We start from the raw sequence: 25,897 nt of genomic DNA, 5'->3' as shown, positions 1-25,897 counted from the left end.
TTTGCTTGCTTTACTTTGTCTTAAAGAATTTTCCATGTCCATATTTTCCTAATTAATATTGCTTAGGATGGACCAATGTACCAAGAAAATTCATTGCTATCAATAGCTGAAAAATCAATCAAAAGAAATCTATTCAAATATTCATAAAGAGAGGGAATGGTTATATCTATAAATTACTGTGCTTAAACTTTTTTTTTTACTGTGTGTACTTTTTTCTTTTGTATTTGATTTTCAGTAATTTCACTATAATATATTTACGTTGTTCTTTATTAAGGACATTTGTTCTTTGTATTTACTTTGGTGTTTGTAGTATTTTCTTTTCTTTTTTTTTAAATTTTTTTTTACATCATTTTTCATTTTTGCACAATGCATGCATTTTCATCTTGGTTATAGTCCCCATACAATTCCCACCACCCTTGTTTTGAATCTACTCCCTTCCCCCGCACCTAATCCCCCATAGTGTGTCTCTGGTTTATAGTTTTAAGCACTGTATACAAAACCTTTCAGAAGCTCACCCCTGCAACTTCACTAACATTATTGCATATAATTCTCCCCTTTGCTTACTACTTTTTACTTGTTTTCCTCAGGTGCACCAAACTCATTCATTGACTTATCCACCACTGAATACCTGCAACTAACCATTATGACACATCAACAGTCCAATAGAGGTTGAATGAATAAATCAGTAAATGATTTTCTACCTGTCCAACCTCATGTTACTAGTTTTATCTATTTCCTAGGCATTACTGAGTCAATGTTACCCTTTTCCATTCATTCATCTGTTAATTTTCTTCTTTCTTTGATTCTTAAGTGTCTCAGATTGCACAAGAAATTCAAGTTAACTCAGTTTGTCATAGTCCTACTTGCAATGGAAATCAAACCTACATTAACACATCTGAGCAAGGAACCAACAAGCTAGGTAGAAAGCAGGGGAAAAAAACCTGAAAGAGGAAGAGGGCCATGGGCAGTGGGGATGGGTAAGAATGGTGGAGCCAGAGTGGTAAGAGAAGAGCAAATGATTTAAAAGTCCAAATACTAAAATTAATTCATCTGAATTCAAAATTCCACTGGTGATTATAAACCTAGCATATTTTTAAAAGCTTAATAAAAGTTCCTAAAAAATTAACTGGCATTTTCCTTTAGGACTAAAAAAATCCACAGATGCATACCAAATAAATGGTAACATCACATTTAATAGCCCTTTCTTTTTCTGTTTTAATATATAACCATGAAGCAAATATATAATTGATACATTCTTTAAAAAAAAATGGGAAAACTTGTTTAACCCCACATATTACAGGTCAAGTTTTAGCAAAACATTTTTTACATTTTTTTTAATCTCACACCTGAAAACATAAATTGACTATGGAAATTCTAATCCCTTTAAACCCAGCAGCATCAAAGCAAATAGTCATGATCCCTTAAGAGGATAAATATGCCCATTTTAATTAAAAATTAAATTATGTGACTTGTGCAATTTTTGCATCTGTATTGTGAGATCTATTTATATGCCCCATGATTTTCACTAATGAAAAACTGAAAAGGAATATAATTATTTAATACCTATTAATAGACACATTCCTCAAAGATCTGTACTTCGTATACACAGGAATTTAAGCTATGAGAAATGAAGTCCTGGTACATGCTATAACATGGACAACCTTAAAAACAATGTGCACAGTACAAGAGTCAGTTACAAAGAGGCATATATTATATGATTCTATACATATGCCAAGTCCAAAATGGACAAATCTATGGAGTAGAAAGTAGATTATTGCCTGCCTAAGGAGAGGGCAGGGATAGGGAAGCTGAAGGGAATGAGTGATGACTTCCTTTAGCAATGACAGAAATGTTCAAAAATTGATTAGGGAGATGGTTGCTCAATCTGGTGAATATATTAAAAACCACTGAATCGGGCCTCTCCTGGTGGTGCAGCGGTTGAGTGCCGGGCTGCAAGGCTGCCCGCAGCCTCTGCAGTGCCGGTTTGATCCCCGGCCGCTGGCAAGGGTCCCACCAAAAAAATAAATAAATAAAAAAAATAAAAACCACTGAATTGCACACTTTAATTGGGTAAACTGTATGGTCTGTGAATTCTATCTCAATAAGGTGGTTATACAAAAAAAAAATTTAGGTTATAACTCCTATCTGGACTCTATATTGTAATATATTAAAATCTTAAAGACAGCAAACACAATTCCAGTAGTTGACAGGAGAAAAGCCAGGAGATAGACGCATTAGTCTGTTTGTGTTAATTGTTCGACAATGATGCAAGCACATTCCATGGCACTAAATCCTACTGATTTTCAGACTACTGTGGATTTCTTGAATATTTCTGTGACAAAATAAATTTACAAATTGATTTGATTTTAAATTTATGGTGAATATTTCCTTGTTATCATGGAAATATAATTTCATTTACATTAATACTTCAAATTGCAGATTTTTATTCATAAGTATCAATAGCTTCTTGATACATTGTTTAATAAAGATAAGTTGAAAGTTTTCTAACAAATATAGGTTTTTAAGCGTATACTTACAGTCCTATTTTATATTCTTAAATTCTGGATGTGTTAATTAACTTAATTGTGCAATTAGTTCACAATGTATACATATATTAAATCATGTTGCACACTTTAAATATATACAATTTTGTATGTCTATTATATCTCAATTCTTTAAAAAAGGTTAGAAAAAACAAGATTATATGTAACCTGTTTACACATATATACAAATGTGAACATATACACATGTGTTTCCAAGTAAACATTATGAATAGATCTTAGCAGGACAACATTTGTTAAAGTAAGAAAGCATGTCATAAACATATGCATATATGTTTATAAATTTTAAAACATATACAAACAATTCTAACATGTTCTTTGGTGTTAATTCAACATAACATTAATACCAGATAAATCAACAAAATTTTAAATTCATAAATTTTCTCTATTTTTTATTTAGTCATAGTGATCTGACAGCTTTGTAGTGGGTAGAATTTTTGTTTTAAATTCAAATCAATAAAGTATCATTTGCTAAGGCTAGCTCTTTTGAGTTAGACATTTTTTTCAAAAGTAACTATTTAAACTAAGTAACTGCAATTCCAAATGGTTTTCTGCTTAAAACATTTAAATCCCTAGGACAAAATTTGGCCTACTGGAGATAAACATATTCATCAATTTTTCTCTGGAATTCTCAATAAACACATTATACATTCTCCCTAGTGAGCCTACATTTCAAGCAAATGTAAATCATAATTTTACCTCTAAATGGTGGATTCTGAACCTATTAATAAGTGAGTCACAAGAAGCGATTTTCAACATTCATATCAAACCATCTATGGAATTCTCATTTTATTTTTACTAAAGGTACCAGTATGATTTAAACATATGTTCAGTTTCACAAATTAAAAATACACAAGGGAGAGCAAGTACTGGTAAATGTCCACACACACACACACACACACACACACACACACACACACACAATAACTAAATAATAGAAATGAGTCATCTCATTTAGATAAGTCACCCTCTGGCCCTAATAATACAAGGATTATAGACTAAACTAGACTAAAAGTCACTAAGACTTTATTAACAATTAAAAAAAAATTCTATATAGTCCAAAAGAAGCATTTTTCTAACCTCCATTACATAACCATCTAAATGATATGTGATATAAACTCAAAGTAGCTTATAGTAGCAAAGAAGAGCTCTGCAGAGAATCAGAAAACTACCTAGCCCTAATCAGAGTAAAAGGTCAGACAGGCAAACGTAGCCAAGTGCAAAGGGTAGCCCACCACCTAGATGTATTTTAGTACCCAAATATATACAAATGTGCACTCTTGTATAACTTCTGTCATTTGATGCAGAAGTTAGAAATCCATAGCAGATAAAATAATGAAAATGTGAAACACCAGGAGCCCGCTGGGCATTGGCTTTTGGGAGAGAGGGTAGACTTTATAAAAATAAATACAGAAGCTAATGTAAATAACCATGATAATTTTGTTAACCATATATAACATTTTTTTTAGTAATTTCATTGACACTAATCATATCCATATATATTTTTACACAAAAGTTTCTATATTTGCACAATTCCTAGTATATTTTTAACTCCTTAAATATATTTGGGACTCATTCCAGACCACAAGACTCTGAGGAATTGCAGTATTTATCAGACTGACATGTCAATGCATATGAGAGCAGAAACATACAATGTTGTTTTTATTCACAAGCATGTCATAAATAAAATTTTCTGGTTTACAATGCCAGGTAGATGAAGTCAATTAGCCTAAGTGTAACTGCAAAAAAATAAACTAAGAAATTTCAACTCTACAACACAGAATTTTTTTAAAAAAACTAAATTCACATTATCATACTGGTTTTCCAGATTCTGACCCCAAACAATTTATACTCTCCCCACAGAGTTTAAAGGAGTCAATGGGCACACCATAGGTGAGGTATGCATTAAATTCTGAAAGGCAAATTAAAAGAAATAATCAAGACAACAAAGGCTAGTCCTTTTAGCCAAGATAAAATAAGGCTTCCATGTTACTTATTATTTATTATAATTTATTTTGTTTTCCTTTTTAAATACGCATAAAAATTTCAAAACATACTTATATTAAAGTAATTTAAGCATGTTTCTAACCAATAATAATTATAGTATAAAAATCTAACATATCACAGTGTAATCAAAGAAAACAGGATTATCAGGGTTTGAGCCTCCTCTCTCATTAGATGAGTAATCTTGACGACTTAAGTATTTTGAACCAGTTTCCTCATTTCTTACATGCAAAAAATAGTAACAATATCTATTTCAAGAACTTGTTCTTGAAGAGAAAGGACCCAAATAGATTTGAGTACAGTTGTGTTAAACTAGGAAAAAATACATAAATTGCATTATCATCAAGTAATAATTGTGCCTGAAAGAAAACTTCTACAATATATAGTAATAAATCTGCTTCTTTGTATTTATCTTTTAATTAAAATATCTTAAACATTTATTTAAGTAAATTGTGCAAATAGGGGTCGTCTCCTTTATAACTCTTTGGAGAAAAAGATAATGAAAATATTTTATAACCAAGAGTGATGACTCTTTACTTTAAAATATATTTTTCTCATACTTCTAAATCTTATTTTTATTATGTATTTTGTTAAATTAACAAAACATATATGTTTTCAATTAAACCTTATGAATAGAACTTGGTAGAAGGAAAGATACTTGTTAAATGTCTATGTCAACTCTAAATCTTTTCTTTCTTCTTGTTTGGTTCATTTGATGCAAATATAATGACAGTGTAATATATTCTTTCTCAGTGGTGACTTATAAATTATCATTTTTCTTTCTTTATATTCATTACTTAATGAGGCTTTAGATAGAACCAAATATAGTTATAATATAAAAAAAATAAACAATCAAAGGAAAAATACTTGCAACAGGCCATACCTAGTAATAAGAACAGCATTATCGTGGTGGGCAATCCCATTTTCTGGAATGGTGTTTCCATCACTTTGGTGGGAGAGAATGGATTTCTGCCATTTACAGAAGCTATCGAGAGACTTGTCTGCATGGTGGTTTATCTCCAAGTTTGGCTGCAATACAACATGCATACCAGAAATGTTCCAAACAAATTACTAAGGTCAGTTGTTAAAACTTTTGAAGACTAAAGTGGGACTATAATTAGAATCAGTGGTTTCTAGGAATAATCTCTTGCCAATTTTTATCCCTGTATTATCTGACCTAGATTTAATTTAGTGTATTATTGAAAAGACATTCTTTCCAGTTTCAATTTTAATGATAATGTGAATATATTTGATTATCAGCATACCAACCAAAATCCCCTATTATAAAATCTTCCATGAAAATGCTCATCTTTATACTAAAACATAGAACTAAAATACATATTAGTTTTAACATGACATGATATATATTTCTGTAAACTATTTAAAATTTGCTTACTATATTAAGTACTAGGAGCTAAAAAATCATATTCAACTAGAACTTCTTAAGCAGAACGGTAATCAAGTATATTATTTTATATACATTATTCTATAGTCTGTCTGTTAAGAGTTTTAGGTTTAAAAACTAACTCATTCTTACCTGATCTTCTGTGAGAACAATTAAGCGGGCCACTATAATATTCACAACGTTTCCTAGGCTGGAATCACGGTAAAGTTTGGCAACCTGACCTCCAGAAAATAAGAAAAGACACAAAGTCAGACAAAAATCATAGGGTGATTGATAATTTTAAAAGAAGGCAAAACAAATTTTCACTAATTAAACCACTGTGTATATAAATAGGTATTTTTTGATCCCATATCACTAGGACTCTATGTTCAAGATGCCTCGGTAAAATGTTTGTGGTACATGTCTATCTCAAAATATAATTTCTCCTGAAGATAAACCACAACATAGTAATTAAGAGGGTGCACTGATCTTTCAAGTTAAAACATCTCAAACAAGATTAATAGTACCCATTCAAAAAGTTATATTATCTTAAAATGAGCAATAAAGTCACCTTAAATTTATCTTCTATGGAAGCAAAATATTAATAGAACAATTCTTTCTCATTTTAGGTAAGTAAATTCTTAAAGGCATTTTTTCACAGTAAGAATCCATGACCTTTGTCAAACAACAATGAGCTATTAAGTAAAGTTATTATATAAAGGGATCAAACTTACAATATTCATCACACTCAAAATGTAATGTTCAATGTCTTTGCGGCCATGGTAGCCCACCATCATTTTGTCTGCCACTACTAATGTCTCCACAAACCGCTCAATGCTTACTGATCTCTTCTGTCTGTAGTGGATGTGTGTGCCATTAATTGGTAGTGAAGAAGGAAAAGCAGATGAATCATTTAGCCACCAAGGTTTGCCACTTCTTGTTAGGTCTACAATAAAAGCAATTAGTAGTTCAGATATGTTCACTATTTAAACATACTTGTAGATTTTTCATGCAGACATCGCTCATAAATTTTCTAATATACAAATATTATATATATTAAAGGGAAGGGGATGAAGAAGTGCAATAGTGAGAAAAATAAACTTTAAAAAAAGTTTTCAAAATAATCACATAACTGAAAAAAATTAAACATTAATAACATTCAATCTCTTGCAAATTATCTAATGAGTTACCTATTTTAAAATAATTTTCAAATAACCATTTCATATGATTCCAGTGAGTGATTGTATCATAAAACTTTCATTTTATCATTTTTATTATATATTTTTTTATTGAGATAACACTGGTTTACAACACTGTACATGATTTAGATATATTGGTTCACAACTCTTCAGATGCACATTACCATACCACACCACACCCAATGCACCCACAATCCTCCACCACAGCCCACTGGGCCCCCTTCCTATTTTCGTCCCTATCATAATACTTTTAAGTATGAACTTTAACAAAATCTTTTAAGTTATTTTATTTTATTGTATTTTTTTATTTTTTAAAGTTATTTTAAAAGCAACTAGAGAATTAAATTTCTAAAGAGCCTACAACAGTTCTTATGAGGAAAAGTAATGTCGCAAAACTCTCTCTCTCAGATACATTTGAACATTTATTTTATTTATTTTTACTGTAATATTCACTTAACTTTTTTCATTTTGTATCTGCTTCTTTTTTAATAAAATTTTATTGATTTATCACTGGTTTACAATTCAATACAAACGTCAAGAAAACAGCTTCACAACTTGATAGATGATATACCACACCAAACCCACCACCAAAGTCTTCATGTATTCACACTGCCAACTTGACCCTCTCTACCCAAACTTCTCATCCCCCTTCCCTTCCCACATTTTTCTCAGAGTCTGAGTTAGTGTGTATGTGTGTTTTAGTTCATTTTGAGCATTAACTTTAAAATAAAATGCTTTTATTAAACTCTCAATTAGAGCAACTCAACTGCTATAGAAATTTCAATTCCAAAAAGAGTTAAATTTTTTTTCACTTAACTTTGCAGTGTATAACTATTTACACTGACAGGTTCCCCAAAGCATTCCTTTTCCAAAATCTATAGGTAAAAACCTATAAGTAAATGACACCAGAATGAATATTGAAAGATCATGATTCTAGCATGACTCGCGTTAAACTACATTTTAATGCAGATTTCAGTTTATCCTTTATTTTATAGACCTTTGTTCCTTCTGTACAGAGGAAACCTTTTAGTACTATGGCATTAGTAAACACTTGTCTCACTTATATTCATCTTTATTTAATAAACTTGAACAGGCACAAATCCTCTGCAGAGCTCACTTTCAAATTTTTACAAATTTTTACATTGAACAGGAAATATTTCTAACCACTTACTGGAAAACTTAATTCTAAAAAGTTAGGCTAATTTACAAATGAGACAGAAAGTGGCACTGGTCTCTTTATCCTGCCTGTTTTAAAAATCACATGGTAGAAGATACAAATTTTAGGAAATAAGAGAAAATATGACCATAGGATCAAATACTTTTGAAACTCAAATAAATTAAATCAGTTTCTTTATACCTAAGGGTATAAAGTTTCCCTATGCCTGGTTGTAGCAGATAGAATCTTAAGAAGACCCAATAATTTCTGCCTTTTGTTCACACCTTTGCGTGATTCCTTCCCTTGAGTACAGGAGGGTCCCATATAGGAGTATAGGAGGGACTTTTTCCAAACCAACAGAATACAGCAAAGATAGTGGGCCATACATAGTAACATGTATATGTGTACATAATTATGTCATATAATATTGTAACATCTTTCTTGCTAGAGTCTTCACATTGCTAGGTTAGCTTGGAAGAGAGCAACCATGCTGGTGAATCATACATGACAAGGAACTGCAGGTGGTGGCTGGTAGACAACTAGTCAAAGAGTCTTACAGCCCTGCAACAGCAAGGAACTGAATACCACCAGCCACCATGGGAGTGGGGAAGTGAATTTTTCCCCAGTCAAGACTCCATATGAAAACCCAGTCCTGACTAAAGTTAAGTAGATAAACTATCCATGCCCAGAATCCTGGCCCACAGAGACTCTAAAATAATAAGTCTGTTGCTACAGCATTGGGTTTGTGATATGATTAATATGCAACATCCAAAATCCTTTCTGTATAAATATAACTCCAGTTGCTCTTGTTCAATCTTCTGTGATTGTAAAATCACTCTCTTATTCAAATAATGCCAACCAAGTCTTCTTTTCCTCTGACTAGACAGTTTACATGTCTAATTAGAGGATTTAATTATCATTATTTTGATCATTTTAACTTCTCTAATTCATTCAATTCCTCCTCATTTTTACTTAAAGTATTGTGAAAATAACTAGGAGTGACTGGACACAAAAACACTTAGCAATTATGTTTCTCATTTCATAGCATTCAGGGTAAGGTAGTTATTGCTATTATCCTGATTGTTTTCATATTTTCAAAGTTAGATTTTTTTATTGTTAGTTTGCTTGACTATCATACTACAAATTGTTTGAGCAACAGGGCTATATATTTTCATTTATTTATGTGTCTCAAAGACATTACACACACATATTGAATGAATAAAAATGAAAGGGATAAGATCTTCAGTTTCATTTTTAAAATTAAGTTAACCCAGGATCATTACAAAATAATATCTAACTTCTATAACTGCCAACTGACAGCTTAATGTTAAGATTAATAATGTCTGACTAATAACTTTTAAGTCTAAAATAGACTACACAATTGACATGTTTCATTTTATTTCAAGTGATTTTGTTTTGTTTCTTAAGTATTTTCTAGTAATACTCATTACATGTTATTTTCAATTTAATTTTGAATAGAATATAGACTGTTAAAGAAAATATTTTTCCATAAACATATACAACGCAAAAACTTTTCCCCAAAACCAAATACATGGATTTCTTTGCCACCTGAAATAAGATTTTACGTTTTTGATCAATCCCAAAATGTTTTCGAATATATACGGCCATTGAAGATTATCTCATTGATATGTTTTATTATTTTATCCATTGTACTTAGTACTTTTTGATAGTTGATCAACTTAATTTATTTGCTTCATTGCTTACTTAGTTAACTGTCTCTCCGTAATGGAACATACACTCTGTGGGTACTTTTCCTACTTGATGTATTGCTGCATGCCCAGCACCTAGAATAGCCTTGCACTTATGTGTTAAGTGAATATTTATGTAATAAATACATAAGTAGATGATACAGGTATAGAGACATAATCTCAGTGGACTATAAAAACATTCAAGTATCTCTGGGGGTGGTATAAGAATGACTCATTTTCTTTTTTATCCTGTATTTTCTAAATTTTCTAAAAAGAAAAGATAAACCTTTTATAACAATTTAGAATTCACATTTGAATCTAACTAGAATGGGAAATTCACATCAAAATACAAGACAAGGAAACCAAAGTCAAAAGAATTTTGGTATAAACATGAGTTCTGATAAGTTATCTGGCAATGTATGCCTATACTCCTGAACAGTGCTAGTGACCATATCACAATTAAGATTGATTGTTCTTAACCAGACATTTCTGAAACTTACTAAACACAGAACACTTTATTATCAATAACCTCTAGTATCATTTCCATGGAACTTAGGGAATTACTACTATATCCAAACACTACTGAGAAGTAAAGTGTTTGAAGGTGTGTAACACATTCAGATGTAGGAGACAGACTTGACTAATGACAGAAAGACAAACTTGGAGACAGACAGTCCAATTAGAGTCATTACAGTCATGTAGGCAAGAGATAATGAGGGTCTGAACTAAATGCACTATTGTTAAGGATAGTAGAAATGGCTAGTGAATGGAGCAGATAGAAAGCCAGGACCACTTAGGAAATGATCTCAATAAGAGAGAGGAAGTATTACAGAAGAAAATCTTCCCCCTAGAACACAGAAATTTATAATGACACAGAGTGAACTTAGGTATATAATCCTTTGAAAAATAATAGTCTGCCTGAATTAGACCAGTTAATGTGTCCAGCACTTTTTTTTTTTTAAAGATTTATTTATTTATACAAGCACTGGGTACAGTCAGAAGCGCAGGAGGGTGAGAGAATCCACCAGAGCCAGAGCTGGGAACAGAACAGGCAGACTGACAAAGTACACTGCTGAGGGGAGCAGCGGGCGGCAGGAGTGGTCTGTGCGCCATGTGGGACCCTTGCCCAGGCGGCTGGGGATGGAACCGGCGCTGTAGAGGCTGCGGGCAGCTTCTCAACCCAGCGCACAACAGCTGTGCCACCGGGGAGGCCCCCAAGCACTTTTTAAAAAATATTTTGATTTGCATATTCTCCCGTTGCTGCTCTTCTCAAGGACAAATGTGACGCCCAAATCATTGATTCCACTGTCATTTTGCAATCTCCATCTTATTAACTGCAGCAGCACTTGTCATAATTGATGGGTTTTGACCATTTTTGACATACTTCTATCACAGGATATCATGTCATATAACCAGCTTTGGTTTTTTTTTTTTTGGTCATTCCCATTCAGACTCCTTTGCTACTTACCTGCTTCTCATGTGCTAACATCTGAATTCCAAGTAACTCTTGTATTATTACCAACCTCTTTTCTTTTTTCTTCATTATGTTTTTTCTACTAGGTAACATACACTGTATATGATTTAGGGGTACAGGTACATATAGGTTCACTCTTCTTCAGATGTATGTTAACACACCCACCACCAAAGCACCATAGTCCACTGGGCCCCCGGCCCTATTTGTTTCCTACCACCTACTCCCCTCCACTGGTAACCTCTATTCTGCATTCAGATTTCTAGGGTTTGTTTTGGTTTACTTTGTCTGTTCCTTTGTTTTGTTTCTTTAGATTTCACATATGAGTGAAATCATCTAGCATTTGTTTTTCTGATAAGTATTTTTTAAGTATTTTGAATATCAAAGGGTTTAAAAACTGTCTCTCAGAATATGACGAAATCTTCAAATAATTTTGCAGAAAGTGAGCATTATGATCAGGAAGTAAGGGATGTCATATTATGAAAAAAATAACTGGAAAATTTTATCCATAAACAACATAGGTTTTAAAAAATTTCTATAAAGTTGGACATAGGTTAAATTTTGTTAAACATAAGATAAACTGTTTCCATAATGTTTAGCTTCAATATTCAATATAAAGACCAGCCACCCCTTTTCATTAATAACTATGAAACGTTATTTCATGCTCAAGTGGATTCACTTTAAATGGTGTTTTTCTAATACCAGCCATTCTTGACAAATGAGGACTTCCCATAATCAAACCCCTCAGCCATTACTCAAGAAGGGAGTATGCAGAATGAGAGCAGTCCATTGAGGAAAGAACTCCAAAGAAAACTTACATTGATGCAGAAGAAAAAAATTCCTGCTGGATATAGAGAGTAAACCAAAGGATGATGCAGTCACTAATTCACAAGGCAAAGCATTCCTTATTTACAAATCTACTTGCTGAGCCATTCCATATTTAGAAAATTTACTTGTTGGTAAACTCTTCTTTGTATTAAGATCGACTATGCTTCTGAAATACTTTGCCCCAGGTTCCAGCTACTGGGACTACATAGAGCAAATCTAATCTTTGTTTTTTAAATAGCCTTTACTTGTGAGAACGTTATCTCAATAATGATGATAGCTACAATTTGGCTGAATGACAGATATATGTGAAGAGAAGTACTCAGGTTGGGTAATTTGTCCAAAGATATACCAAAGCCCATATTCTTTCCACTGTGCTATTCTACATCATCTATTTCTCTAAATTATTTAATCTTTAGAAAACTAGTCTTGCTCTTCTCTAGGTCAGGCTCCAACTGCTATAGGTATAATCGTTCTAAAACACATATATAATCATGTCATTCCCACTGCTTAAAACCTCTCAATGGGTTTCTAACACCTTAGGATAAACTAACCCCTTAACATGGTTTATACACCCTTCATCTGTCCTCAGCTTCATTTCTCATAATAACTCCCCCCACTATTATGAATCTAACTTTCTACATCCTAATATCCAGGTACATGAACTATGAAGTTCTGGAATGTGATATTCTCTTTTTTGATTCAGATCCTTTATAGTTGTTGTATCTTCTACGTGGAATACTTTATCCACTGTTCCCTCCACTTTTACCCTGCTACTTTCTCTTATCCCTCAGACTTCAGCGTAAAAGTCACTTCGTCCATGAAGTCTTCCTTGACCACTAGAGTGTATGTGTATTGTCCCTACTATGTACTTCCATAACACCCTAACTATCACCAACTTTGAATATTACCTTAAGACTCCTCAAGTTTATTCAAGTTTCTAATGCCTGAAACTAGAATAGAAATATCATACTAACCAAACAACAGAGTACCATGGAATAGGTGTGCATGAAAGCTGTAACTATCACTTGCACTTTTTTTAAAAGGTGACATTTATTATCCTCTTCAAAGAAAAAAATATGTTGAGTTTTACACAGCCTTATATTTTAAGGGTTTCTCAAAAAGCTTCCAAAGTTGATTTAATACTATCAAGTAGTGACATTTTTAAGAGGATTTTGGGCATTATCATTCTATTCTCTCACATTCCTGTTTACTTTTATTCTTAGCATTACCAAGTACCAAAAAAAAAGGGGGGGGGGAGTCTCAATCCAATATGACTTCTAAAAATCACACGCAGGGTCTCCTTGATGGCACAGCAGGTTAAGCACTGTGCTGTGAAGCTGTCCGCAGCCTCTGCAGTATGGGTTCGATTCCCGACCAGCCAAGGAGAAACCCACATGGCGTGGCAGACCTCTCCTGCCTCACCAGCTGCTCCCCTCAGCAGTGTCTTCGGTCCGTCTGCCTGCTCTGCTCCCCACTCTGTCTCTGGTGATTTCTCTCACCCTCCCAAGCCTCTAACCTATATCCCAGTTGTTGTATAAATTAAAAAAAAAATCACACACACACTTACCAGAAACCCCACAATGAGAGTGATCATACAGATGCCGCTGACGAAGGGTAGATTTTTTGTAAATAACATGAGGATGGCCATTTTCATAACTAAAATGTTTAGAATCCTCTGTTGTATTCTTTAATGGTTCAATAAAATATTCTTCATCTTCTGTAGCAATAACACCATGCTAAAAGAAAAAGAAACAATGAATTTGCCAAGAAGCACCATTAAAAATATTATCATTAATAGAAAAAATCAAAAATAAATCAATACCTCTCAAAAAAGGAGGTTAAAACATGTGTAAGTAGGAATTCAGTGAATTATCTTTACTCAATATAACAATATATTTTCCTGTTCTTGAAAAGAATGCTGAGGAGCCTCCTTGGTAAGACACAAGCTATGAAGCTATCTGCAGCTACTGCAGCACGAGTTTGATTCCAGCCAGCCAGGGAGCAACCCACATGGCGCAGCAGACCTCTCCTGACTCATCTGCTGCTCCCCTCAGCAGTGTACTTCAATTTGCCTGTTCTGTTCCCCATTCTGTCTGTGGTGAATCCTCTTCGCGCTCCCCCCCCCCACTCACCCCGCACCTCTGGCCTATACTCCAGCTCTTGTATGCATAAATAAATAAATCTTCAGAAAAAATATTTAAAAAAATAAAAGAATGTTGAAATATCTCTGTCTGCCATTTATTGTTCAAAAACATGAAACATCATTTTTCCTCCAATCTTTTCAACAACTTTGTGAGATAGCAGAGACCTCTCTCTGTTTGCTAGGACTAATTTCCTTTCCAAACTATGCACACAACTGAACTACATCCTCTGGGTGTCAATAGCTTTGTTACTATGTGTTGACCAATAGAAAATGGACATATTGTTACGTACCCAGTCCTTGAAAAGATTCCCTAGTAGAATTCTTTACTCTTGTCCCCACTGCTACTGAATGGAGAAAACCTCAAAGACTCAAGGCAGAGGGACATCAAAGAGGAAGTACCTGGTTCCCTGGGTGACCTCATGGAAAGTTGGTCAGTGTAGAAATTAACTTCTATTGTGCTAAACTATTAATACTTTAAAGCTCATGTTATACTAATAAATATAGCCCTCATTGATATACTCAAATACACCCATCTCCAGTTAGCAGATGAAGTAACAAGCACAGAAGTTAAGAGGGTGCCCAATATTCAGAATTCAAACAAATCTCTGCTCTTATTCACAGTAATGTTTTACTTCTACCTACTAAGCCACATCCTACTCAGCTCAGTCATAGCTCCTCTAAAACTTTTTCTCTAACCCTGCTGGGGTAGCTTCATCCTCCTCTGACCTCCAACTGAGCTTATTATTGGTATCATCTGTTTTTAATTAATTTCACACTGCTTTGGAACATCTCAAGCATCTCAAGTCTTGAAACTATATTAAAATTTTATATAACTTTTCAACTGCATGTTTTATATTCCCAAATACACTATTTGCTTTGTAAAGGTAAAGGTTACGCTTCTTATTTCTCTGCATCAGTTACATCCATAGAGAGTGTCTCACGTAGTAAACATTTGCTGATTTAAACAAATGAGATAGCAAAAGTTATCTGCATCAAAAATAAAAACTTCTATTCTTACATAATAGTGTTTTCCTAAGTATGGCACAGGTGAGGATTGCTTTTAGTCCAAGTAATTTACCTTCTTCTACACTGGGTAAAACAAACTCTCTGGGTGTATTTCCTCAGCTGCAAAAATGAAAGGGTTGGTGTAAATTAGTGGTTTTTAAAACAGCGCTCTGGGGAGCCCTAAGGGTTCCATAGAAGTGCCCTCAGAGGATTACCTCAGACAACAAAGGGAGACCTACATGATTTGGATTCCTGGGCTTAGGAATCAACTGAGCTTTTATTAATCTATATATTAAGTGACCACATAACATTTCATTTGAGAAAAGGGTTTCACCATTTAAAACCTTAAAATCATCTAGCGCAGATGATCTCTAAGGTCCTTCTGAATCTAAACCTCTATAGATTTGTTTAGAAAAACTCATGTTAAGTACCACATGTTTGGAAAGGAAGACAAGACATAATTAGAGCTGCTCTAACTCATAGACAAAGTTGGCAGCCACCTACACAAAATGAGGTAAGGAATGAAAAAAAATAAATAAGCAGTCCTTGGTTACTTCACATTATGGCTTGCTTTACTTTAAGGATAATAGTCCCCAAACTACAAGCAAATACTGATATTAATAATATGCCATTTAACAAACTCCAATGCCTAAATGTGAATAACATTTCCAGAAAGATAAACAATGCGACAGCAAACTAAGCACAGTTCCTGGAGAAGAGAGCATGAACTTGAAGTTTTGACAATAAGGAAGTATACCAAGTGGGGTCTAGAGTGCTGCCTGGAAAGAATAGAGCACTAAAGTCATGTCAAGCTGGATTATGAGTGGAAAGATGTCAAAGGGTTCCACACAAGAAACTCAAGTTGTTGGGGGAAAAGTCAGAAGTCTGATAAGTAAAGAAAATATTTAATTTCAAGAATGGAAAGACTCTGGAAGGGCAATCAGAAGACTTTATGTTATATGCTCTGTTAAGATGTTTACACACATAATCTCACTTAATCTTAACCCTTTTTTTTAAAAAAAAAAAAGATTTATTTATTTAATTATACAAGCACTGGGTACAGTCAGAAGCGCGGGAGGGTGAGAGAATTCACCAGAGCCAGAGCGGGGAACCGAACAGGCTGACTGATGAAATACACTGCTGAGGGGAGCAGCGGGCACAACAGGAGAGGTCTGTCGTGCCATGTGGGACCCTCGCCAGCAGCTGGGGATTGAACCTGCACTGCAGAGGCTGGGGGCAGCCTCGCAGCCCAGTGTTCAACCACTGCACCACCAGGGGAGGCCCTAATCTTAGCCCTTTTGAAGTATTATCAGTTCTATTTTACAGAGGAAAAATTGAGACTGAGCAAAGTTATACAACAAACTCATTCAATAGACATTGGAGTCTGAACGCCTAACCATTATATTATAATTTCTCTGTCCTCAGAGGGTTTTGTCTGACTGTATTTATTCACTCACCCAACCTGTTATGAATGCCTATCACATGTCAGGTTTGAATCCCAGTTTAAGGAATATTAGCACAGATGGGCTCTTCAATCTCTGTCTTCTCAACTCCTTGACTTTATCTCCATTAAATATCTTGTTCTTCACTTTACCTTAAAAAGTCAGTCAAACCCTAGACTTCAGCATTATCAATATTTGCAAACCTGCCAGAAACTCAATTACAAATATCCCATCCTTCTATTTTTCCAATGCTGTGCACTTCTAGTATCCAACTCCAAGAATGATCCTTTCATGCCCACCAGGACCCACTGATACAATAACATTTTCATTGTCTTTCACCTTCATCAGGTCTTTATTTTCTTCCTAATACAGCTTCAATTCCACCTTTAATTCCCTTCCCTGTTTCTCACTTCACTGAATTTATCTGACTAAATTACAACCTTGATTAAATTAAATGTGCTCTTCACAGGCATGACAATTACATTGCTTCTCTGAAATTCACATAGTATCATACTATCCTAGATAAACATTTCATACTTTCTCCTCTGTTTTTAATCCCTCAATACTTCATTTTTCCATCTTTCATTCCAATAGACATCACATAACCTCTGACAGCCAAAATACTCACCTACCTGCATCTCAAGTCCATATAATTTATTTTGATACTTGCTTTTATGGTTGAATCATCTATTTCCCTAGGTAAGGACAATTATTCCACTTATGCAGATGATTGCATCCCTTTTCATTTAGTCAGGAAATCAGTAAAGAAATGTCTCTACATAATCATTCCCATCTTTATCAAACAAAATAAAACCTCTTCTCACCTCCACTTCTGCCTTTAGCAACAACTGATCATTTCCTTGCTTCTCCAAAATAATTGGCTGTATACAATTTTCACTTCTCATACTCCTTATATCTACTTCATCAAGTTTTTGCCTCTCTTCCAAAGCCCACCATGACTTTACCAAAACTGCCTTTTTCTTAAGGTCACCCATTACCTGCTTATTGATAAAAACAGTCACTTCCTAGTCCCACTCTTATTTTGACTCAAAAGCAGTTTTCTTTTGAAAAACCGCCTTATCTTTCTTTTAGAATATTTGCCCAGTTTTTCTTCAACTTTCTTACTCTTCTGTCGTTTCCTGTCTCCACCACATCTTTCTGACCTCCTTTACCCATTGCAACATCAAAAGATTCAATACTTAGAACTTTATTTTATCTACATTCTTCCCTAAACAATCCCACATGAATTACTGGCTTTAACTGTCATCTAAATGTGTTGATCACTCCCAAGTTTATAACTCCATAATTCACATTTCCTTCTCATACTCCAGACTTGCACATCCAATACCCTATACAACATTTCAAGTTTAATATCCCCAATTGAGTTTACAACATATATCACCCCTCCAACCTATCCCTCCTATATCTTTTCTATTTCAGTTAATGTCTGAGTCTTTCTCATATCAATTGACAGTTGCTGTATTCTTCTAGTCGCTCAGTATTCAAGCTTGGAGTCATCATTGATTATTATCTTGTGTCTTCTAAAACCTAACATCTGATCCCCAGTTCTCTTCTAACCTCACCTTCCATTACTCACCCACTTTTTACTTAGTTCTAGTGATAGTAATCTTTTGCTGTTGCTTACTTTCAGTTCAGACCCCTATACTGGAAGATTTCCAACCAGAAATTTTATACCTCAGGTGTCAACATTTCCTTATTTCCCTTAAAGTCTTTGCCCAGTATTTTTTCCATCTTCACACATCTCATTACCCTATGTAGTATGGTTTTTGCATATTCCTCTTATTGTGAATCTCCTCCACAAGAATGTAAGGTATAAGTTAGGGATTTTTGTTTTGTTCACTATTACATTCCTAGCACCTATAACAGAACAGTGCCAGGTACTTGTAAGTATTTGGTGAAGGGGTGAATAAATAGTAGGAAAGGACAAAGGCAACTCTGAGTTGCCTTTAGAGTCATAAAGTCTAATGATGTCACAGATCTGATCTTTTCTAACTAGTATAAAATCTTAAGTATATTCAGAGAGATTTAATATATTCAGAGAGTATTTCAGAAAGATTGTCATAAAATAAAACTAAATATTATAAAAGGAATAATAAAAGATCTCTTAATAAATCAGAAATATGAGTACTCTAATATTTAAATTAATTGAAGGAGAAGAAGACAAAAATCAAAGCAACTTTAAAAACAGACATAAATCAGAGACATCCTGCAGGGGAGGAGGAGGGAGAGGGATCAGAGGGAGAGAGGGAGGAGCACAGGGGACTGAGGTGATGGTGCACGGATGCATTGGTGAAGGAAACTCTATGGGGACTACAACTGAGGGAGTGGGGGGAAGCAAATATTGTTTTAAAATGAACAATGATGTAAAAAATAAAAAATAAAATTAAAATAAAAAATAAAATAAAAAAGCAATCTCAGAATTTAGAACAAAAAAAGAGATAAGAGAAAGAGGAACATTTACCAAAAGGGTGATGGGTACATGAGGAGAAAATTATTAAGGATTTTTTTTTTAATTTCTCTAAGCTGAAGAGGGATCTTTTAACTGAAAGTACCCATCAAATATCAAGTAGGGATAAAAAAAAAAAAGAAGACTGACAGTTTGTCATATTATTCAAAAGTTCTTGAAACAGGAAGGAAAAGGAAAAGATCGTATCACTTCTACTGAGGAAAAAAATTTTAAGAAGAACAAGAAGCAAATTTCTAGGGGGTGGCACAATGGTTGAGCGCTGGGTTGCGAAGCTGCCCGCAGCCTCTGCAGCGCCGGTTCGATCCCCTGCGGCTCCCCGGCCACCGGAGGAAGGTCCCACATGGTGAGCAGACCTCTCCTGCTGCCCGCTGCTCCCCTCAGCAGTGTACTTCAGTCTGCCTGCTTTGCTCCCCACTCTGGCTCTGGTGAATTCTCTCACCCGCCAGCACTTCTGACTGTACCCAGTGCTTGTATAAATAAATTAATAAATCTTAAAAAAAAAAAAGCAGATTTCTATCTGCCATCTCAAGTGAATCAACGCTGACTTTTTTTAATTTTAAAATATTTTTCTAGATCTAAAACGAAAGAGATAAATGTGATGCCCCCTTATTTCCTTTTCTCAATTCTACCAATCATGGTATTGAAGAAAAATTATTTTTTTAACCTAGAATTCCACACTGAGCTATATAACTAACCAAACATGAAGGCAACATAAAGTCACCTTTCAAAAAGGTAAGGACTCATAAAATCTTACTTCTCAGACACGTTTTTACGACGTAATTATTTTAAGATGTTCTCCAATTAAACAAGGACGTAAACTCAGAAAAAGGAAGAGGTAGAACTAACCTAAAGAAATCCCAACATGAGAGATGTGCAGTTGGTCAAGATATTAGCCAATAGACTCCAAGTAAAATGCCTGCAAAGAAGAATGGAACATATTCCAAGCAGTAATTATAAGTAATACGAAACTGAATAATATTGATCGCTTGGTAAAGAATTTTTTTTTTCAGTTAAAAAAGAAAGTAACTAGAGATCCCAGAAAAAAAACAAAAAACGTGAATTAAGAAGACGAGGGTCCAAATACAAAGTAACCTAAAATATGACATTATTTTGAAGAACTGATAGACTACAATGCTATTAACTTTGTCCTTTGACTAGGACAAGGGTTATAACAATGAAATTATGGGTGAGGAAATATGATTACAAATCACTCATGATCATGATCGCTGCATTGAAAACTATTTTATAGAGGGGCCTCCTTGGTGGCACAAGGGATTAAGATGCAATCTATGAAGCTCTCTGCAGCCACTGCAGAACGCGTTGGATTACCCCCGCCGGCCAGGGAGCAACCCACATGGCACAGCAGACCTCTCCTGACTAGCCCGCTGCTCCTCTCAGCAGTATATTTCAGTCAATCTGCCTGTTCTTCTCCCCACTCTGTCTCTGGTTAATCCTCTCACCACCCCCACACACATATCTGAACTGTATTCCAGTTCTTGTATGCATAAATAAATCTTAAAATAAATAAAAACAGAATTAGTTAAAAGTGACAGCCTTTGGAAAGTAGAATTTTAAAAAAAAACTCATTTAAGTATTCCATTTGATTAAAAATGTAACATGATACAAAAGAATGAAAAAGAGATGGATAAAAGTATGATATGGAATAGAACATTTACATAATCTCAAAATATCTGTTCATAAATTTCTTATTAAGTGCCAAGAGGGAAATAGTAACTTTAGTAGACAAACATAGCAGGCCATTGTAAAACAGAAAGGTATTAACAAATAAAGCAAAGAGAACAAGAGGCAGAAAAGTTTCAGTGAGGAAGAAGTATCAACAGACAAAATTCTGCTATTCCCTTAAGTGTAGAGGAATTTTCCACTTTCAATCTTATTCTCACTTTTTATTACTCAATGTCTTTTACAATTTCACATCACATATTAATGGCTCTCAAATTACCTGTTCTCAGTTAAATTCCTTTCTAAATTTCAAAGTTATATTTTCCAAATGTCAACTAGATATCTTGAGCCTTTATTTCTTCATTCCTCACATTTACTATAACAAAACCACTGTGTTCATTTTCCACTCCAATGCAGCAATCCTCTGTCATTTCCTTTCTTAACTAGTATTTTATAAACACCCTCTCCCAAGGCAGAAATCCCACCTATCATCAATTACTTTCTCTCCTTTAGCCCAGAGTCAATTCAATCTTATTGTATTTCAATTTTTTAAATATTATTAAATATTGACTATCTGTTCTATTAGATGTCCGAAAAGATTAATACTCTAAATTTTCTCACCAAAATGTGGTTCAAATTAATTCTATTTTTTTCCATTCCCAGTGCATATTCTACAGATAGGTCTTCATTATCTCCTACATGTTCTAACTCACTTTCATATCCAATCACTCCTCTTTCTTCAAATCTCACAACATAATCAGTCTCTTTCTAAATTTCAAATGTATACATTTCACCATCCTGTTGAAACTATCATGGCATAATTAAGGTAAAAACCAAATTTAAATGGCTTGGTCAATGATTAAGAAGAGTATTTTTCTATCATATTTAACAGTGTCATTTTAACATATGAGAAATTTTAAAATATTTATTTTGGATAACTTATCTTTTTATTCAAAAAGATAAATTTGTTTTGTATATAAAACCTAACTCTGCTTACAGATAAAGAAAGTCGTAATAAATATTTGCAATGTGCATTTTTATAGGGACTAAACTCAATTCTTAAAATATAAGTAATCATTTTGACTTACAAAAAGTTACAGCGAATGTAACTTTTCTAAACAAATTATCATATACACCTATAATGAAAATTATCCACCTCTGTGTAGTTTTTGATATTCCTTTTAAATTTAGAATTTATTTAAATCCAATTCTAATTATGTGGTTTTTTTTTATATTGAAGTATGAATGAGGACATACATGTGACAAAGTAAGGAAGAAAATATGACATGGCCATCAAAATGTTTGCACTCTTTTAGACAGATGAAGTCTGAATAAGGTACAAAGAGTAGAGAAAATGTAGGAATATGCTTTGTGGTACAACCATTAATATGTGCAGTCTTGACCTGTATATTTATCATTAGACTAGAATGGATGCAAATGCCTATCTATACCTGTATGTTTAATCGATATTCTGAGTAGATAAGATTTATTATCAATATCCAGATAACTATTGAAAATCATTTTAAAAGAGATATTGGTATAAAATACTTTGCTTAAAAAATGTACAACCATAAGTAGGTTGTACATAATTTTAAACTACTACCTAATAGAGAAAGATATTATAAAAGAAACTTGAAGAGGCAATTGTGTCATTGTTTCCAAGCCTAATATAGAAACATATAGATATAGATATACATACCCTTAAACTCCCATCAATGACTGAATTTTATTTTCGCATAAAGATACCTTATTTGAACAGGAAAATCTAAAAGGAAACCTGAAGTTTCATTCTTCTACTGAAAATACAGGGTTTTAAAAGCTGTCCTTATTTTGAAAAGTCAATCAAACATTATCAAAAAGACTACCAAAAGCAAAAGCAGCAGAAATAAAATATGATACCTCCCCTACTTAAACCACATATTTATATATGCATAATGTTTTAATCTGTGGAAAGACGTTTACATTGCAAATTTACTTCTCCATCAGAAATTTAAAATTATAATATCTACTTACCAACCCAACACAGTTGCTTAAAGCCACTTTAGTTGTACTACGTTGATCTTGCAAGTATCCTGTGTAATGACAGTTGTCTAAAAAATCATGTTTCCACTGGGGTCCATCTTTTCCCCAGTATTCTACTGTAAAATGTTTGGACACAAAATCTGTGTTGAGAGTCAAGTTTAGGTGAAAGTGCTTGCCATAGGCTGAAAGTTTAAAAAATAACTTAGATACTGCCTGCTGTGGATCAATAGGGTCCATACTCCGTCTTCTCCTGGAGTGTTTATCATTTTTCACAGTAAAGCTGAGAAAAGCTCCATTTTGATCAACCCTTATTGGTATAGTTAGCTGGTAGTGTTCTAGATAAGTCAGGAATTCCTCTTTGAAATCACAAGGCAGAGAATCCAGAAAAAACACATGGAAGAAAAGAAAATTTAACAGAACAAAGAAGTAGCAGTATAAATGACAATGATATCAATTAAAACTATGCATCATTATATGTGCAGTATCGATTAAAAAGTTACATTAAATAAAATCAAAGTGTAAAAGTTTACAATCTAAATATGAATTAAGTTCTAATTGATACATTCCTCAAAATATATTAAAATTAATTTGAAAGGCTTACTTTTAAAATTTAATTTAAAAATATGGATTCTAATAACAAAATTCTATGGGAAAAATGAATATTTTATTTTGAAATAAAAAACTGAAAAGTACACATATGTAAAAAAATAGTTTAATAGAAAATCTGTTCGTGAAAGTTTTCTAAGAGTCCATATAGAATCTCTATAGCCTTATAAATATATATTTTTTAATCATCAGTTGGAATGTAAAAAACTGCAGCCACTTTGGACAAAAGCCTGGCAGTTCCTCAAAAGGTTAAACATGGAAATGGCATCTAACCTAGCAATTCCACTCCTAGATATGTACCCAGCAGAAATGAAGACACATATCCATGCAAAAGCATTCAGAGACATTATTCATAATAGTAAAAAGGGGGAAATAATCTGAATGTCCATCAATTGATAATCAAATAAGTAAAACGTGGTATGTTGACAAAGTGGGATATTATTCTGAAATAAGAAGGAAAGCGGTACTGATACATTCTATGACGTGAATAAATCTTCATAAACTGTCTTCAAAATCAAAGTTCACTATCTAACATTATGAGGACATTATGCTAACTGATAGGAGACAGTCACAAGTGATCACATAGTGTATGATTCCATTTACATGAAATATCCAGAATAGGCAAATCTCTGGAGACAGATGCAGATTATGGTTGCCTGGAGCTGGGAGAAAAGTTGATTTCAGTGGAATTTGGGGTAACTGATAATGGGTACAGGATTAATTGCTTCGTAAAAATGTTCTAAAATCCACTGGGATAAGAGTTGTACAACTCTGAGTATGCTAAAAAACACTGAATTGTACTCTTTGAATGGGTGAATCATGAGGTATATTCATTATATCTCAATAAAGCAGTTAAAAATCATCATGTTGGCAAAAATCAGAAAATTAAATATATTTTCCTCATTTAGGTTTATTAAATATTACCAATTTGTCCTCTTAACCACACCTTCCTTTAACTAGGTTTAGCATAAAGGGAAACCAAATACCTCACTATCTATAAATGGAGTTCACCCACAAATAAAATTCCCATGAAACCATAGCAAAATGTAAAAAAATTGAAAGATAGTATTGATTTCATTTCTTATAAATAAATGTTCTGACTTTGTTGATCTACTTTGAGAGCCACATTTTGTATATAAGGACTTATAGGCATGTACACCAATATATAATAGTCTCCAAAACCTGGCCCATCAAACCTAAAATAGTATTTTTCCATACATTCATGGGAGAGGAATCCAAAATGTATGCTTGCCAATCATTCTATAACTGAACCAGTCCATGGAAAACAAAATGACATTTGGGGGTCTCTGTTAAAAGACATTTTCTATGATCTTCTACCCAGGTTCTCTCCGTAAAACAAATTCCTAAGCTTGGAAAAGCATTTTTTTTAACTAAGGTTTCATATTAGAATAGTCTTGTCTCAGAATTTGTCTGATTTCTTGCACTTTTTCAGTATAAAACTTTGGATTCTTTCTGAACATGATCCTGGCTGTAAACCCTAGAAATTAATGAGTTTCTTAAAATTTAGGATTTAGAAGAAGTTGCCTGGATTTATTATCTTCTGAGAAAGAACAAGCAACTCTAAAATTCACTGGTTATTAAATACTAGTAGGACAAGGTAAACAGACTCTTAGGGCCTTTAGCAGTTATGAAAGTGAATTGACAAAGTACACTTCTACTCCTGTCACTACATATCTCAAGAAAGAGTCCACCCAAACTAAATATTCAGAACATTTTCTTGTCATATTAAGAGCAATATTTGTCAGTGTCAAAAGCAGGAATCCTACCTTGAGAACTGTATGAAAGCCTGTGATCACTATGAAATTCCGATGAAGCCATGATGAGGCTCAAAATCCAGGTCACCGTCTTCCACAAAATTTCCATAATTTAGAAAACTGTTTGATTTTTTTGGAGGGCTACCTATGCGCTAGAGAGTCAATACCATACCAAAATCGAAGCATAACAATTTATTTCTTTAAAACTTCATGCAAATTAGTTATTAGATGGTCCACTGTTTAACAGGTACTTTTTTCCAACATCCCATACTTTCTTCTGTAACTGGATTCATTTTCTCGATCCAAAATGAAAAAAATAAAGATGGTAAAATTTTCATATGCAACATATAACGTTGATTAGCTACAAAAGTATGGCCATTTTTTAACCTAGAAAAACAAAAAAAAAATTTTTAAGTTAACTGAA

General features: G+C 33.6%; 1 protein-coding gene across 1 annotated transcript in view; it reads right to left on the bottom strand.

The window, feature by feature from the left end:
• The window catches only part of ADAMTS6 (ADAM metallopeptidase with thrombospondin type 1 motif 6), a gene marked incomplete at both ends in the record, with an annotated part of 225,092 nt that extends 199,510 nt beyond the window's left edge, over nt 1–25,582 (bottom strand). Inside the window, 6 exons of the mRNA XM_084234291.1 lie at nt 5,449–5,594; nt 6,103–6,186; nt 6,684–6,895; nt 13,880–14,048; nt 23,084–23,448; nt 25,486–25,582. Of these exons, the coding sequence (XP_084090417.1) occupies nt 5,449–5,594; nt 6,103–6,186; nt 6,684–6,895; nt 13,880–14,048; nt 23,084–23,448; nt 25,486–25,582 (1,073 nt within the window). The remainder of the gene's footprint in view (nt 1–5,448; nt 5,595–6,102; nt 6,187–6,683; nt 6,896–13,879; nt 14,049–23,083; nt 23,449–25,485) is intronic.
• Nucleotides 25,583–25,897: the final 315 nt, after the last annotated feature.

The sequence above is a fragment of the Talpa europaea genome (genome assembly GCF_964194135.1).
Source record: "Talpa europaea genome assembly, chromosome: 5".
NCBI classification, from domain to species: domain Eukaryota; kingdom Metazoa; phylum Chordata; class Mammalia; order Eulipotyphla; family Talpidae; genus Talpa; species Talpa europaea.
Note: the sequence above shows the minus strand (reverse complement) of the source record. Positions and strands in the feature narration are given on the sequence as shown.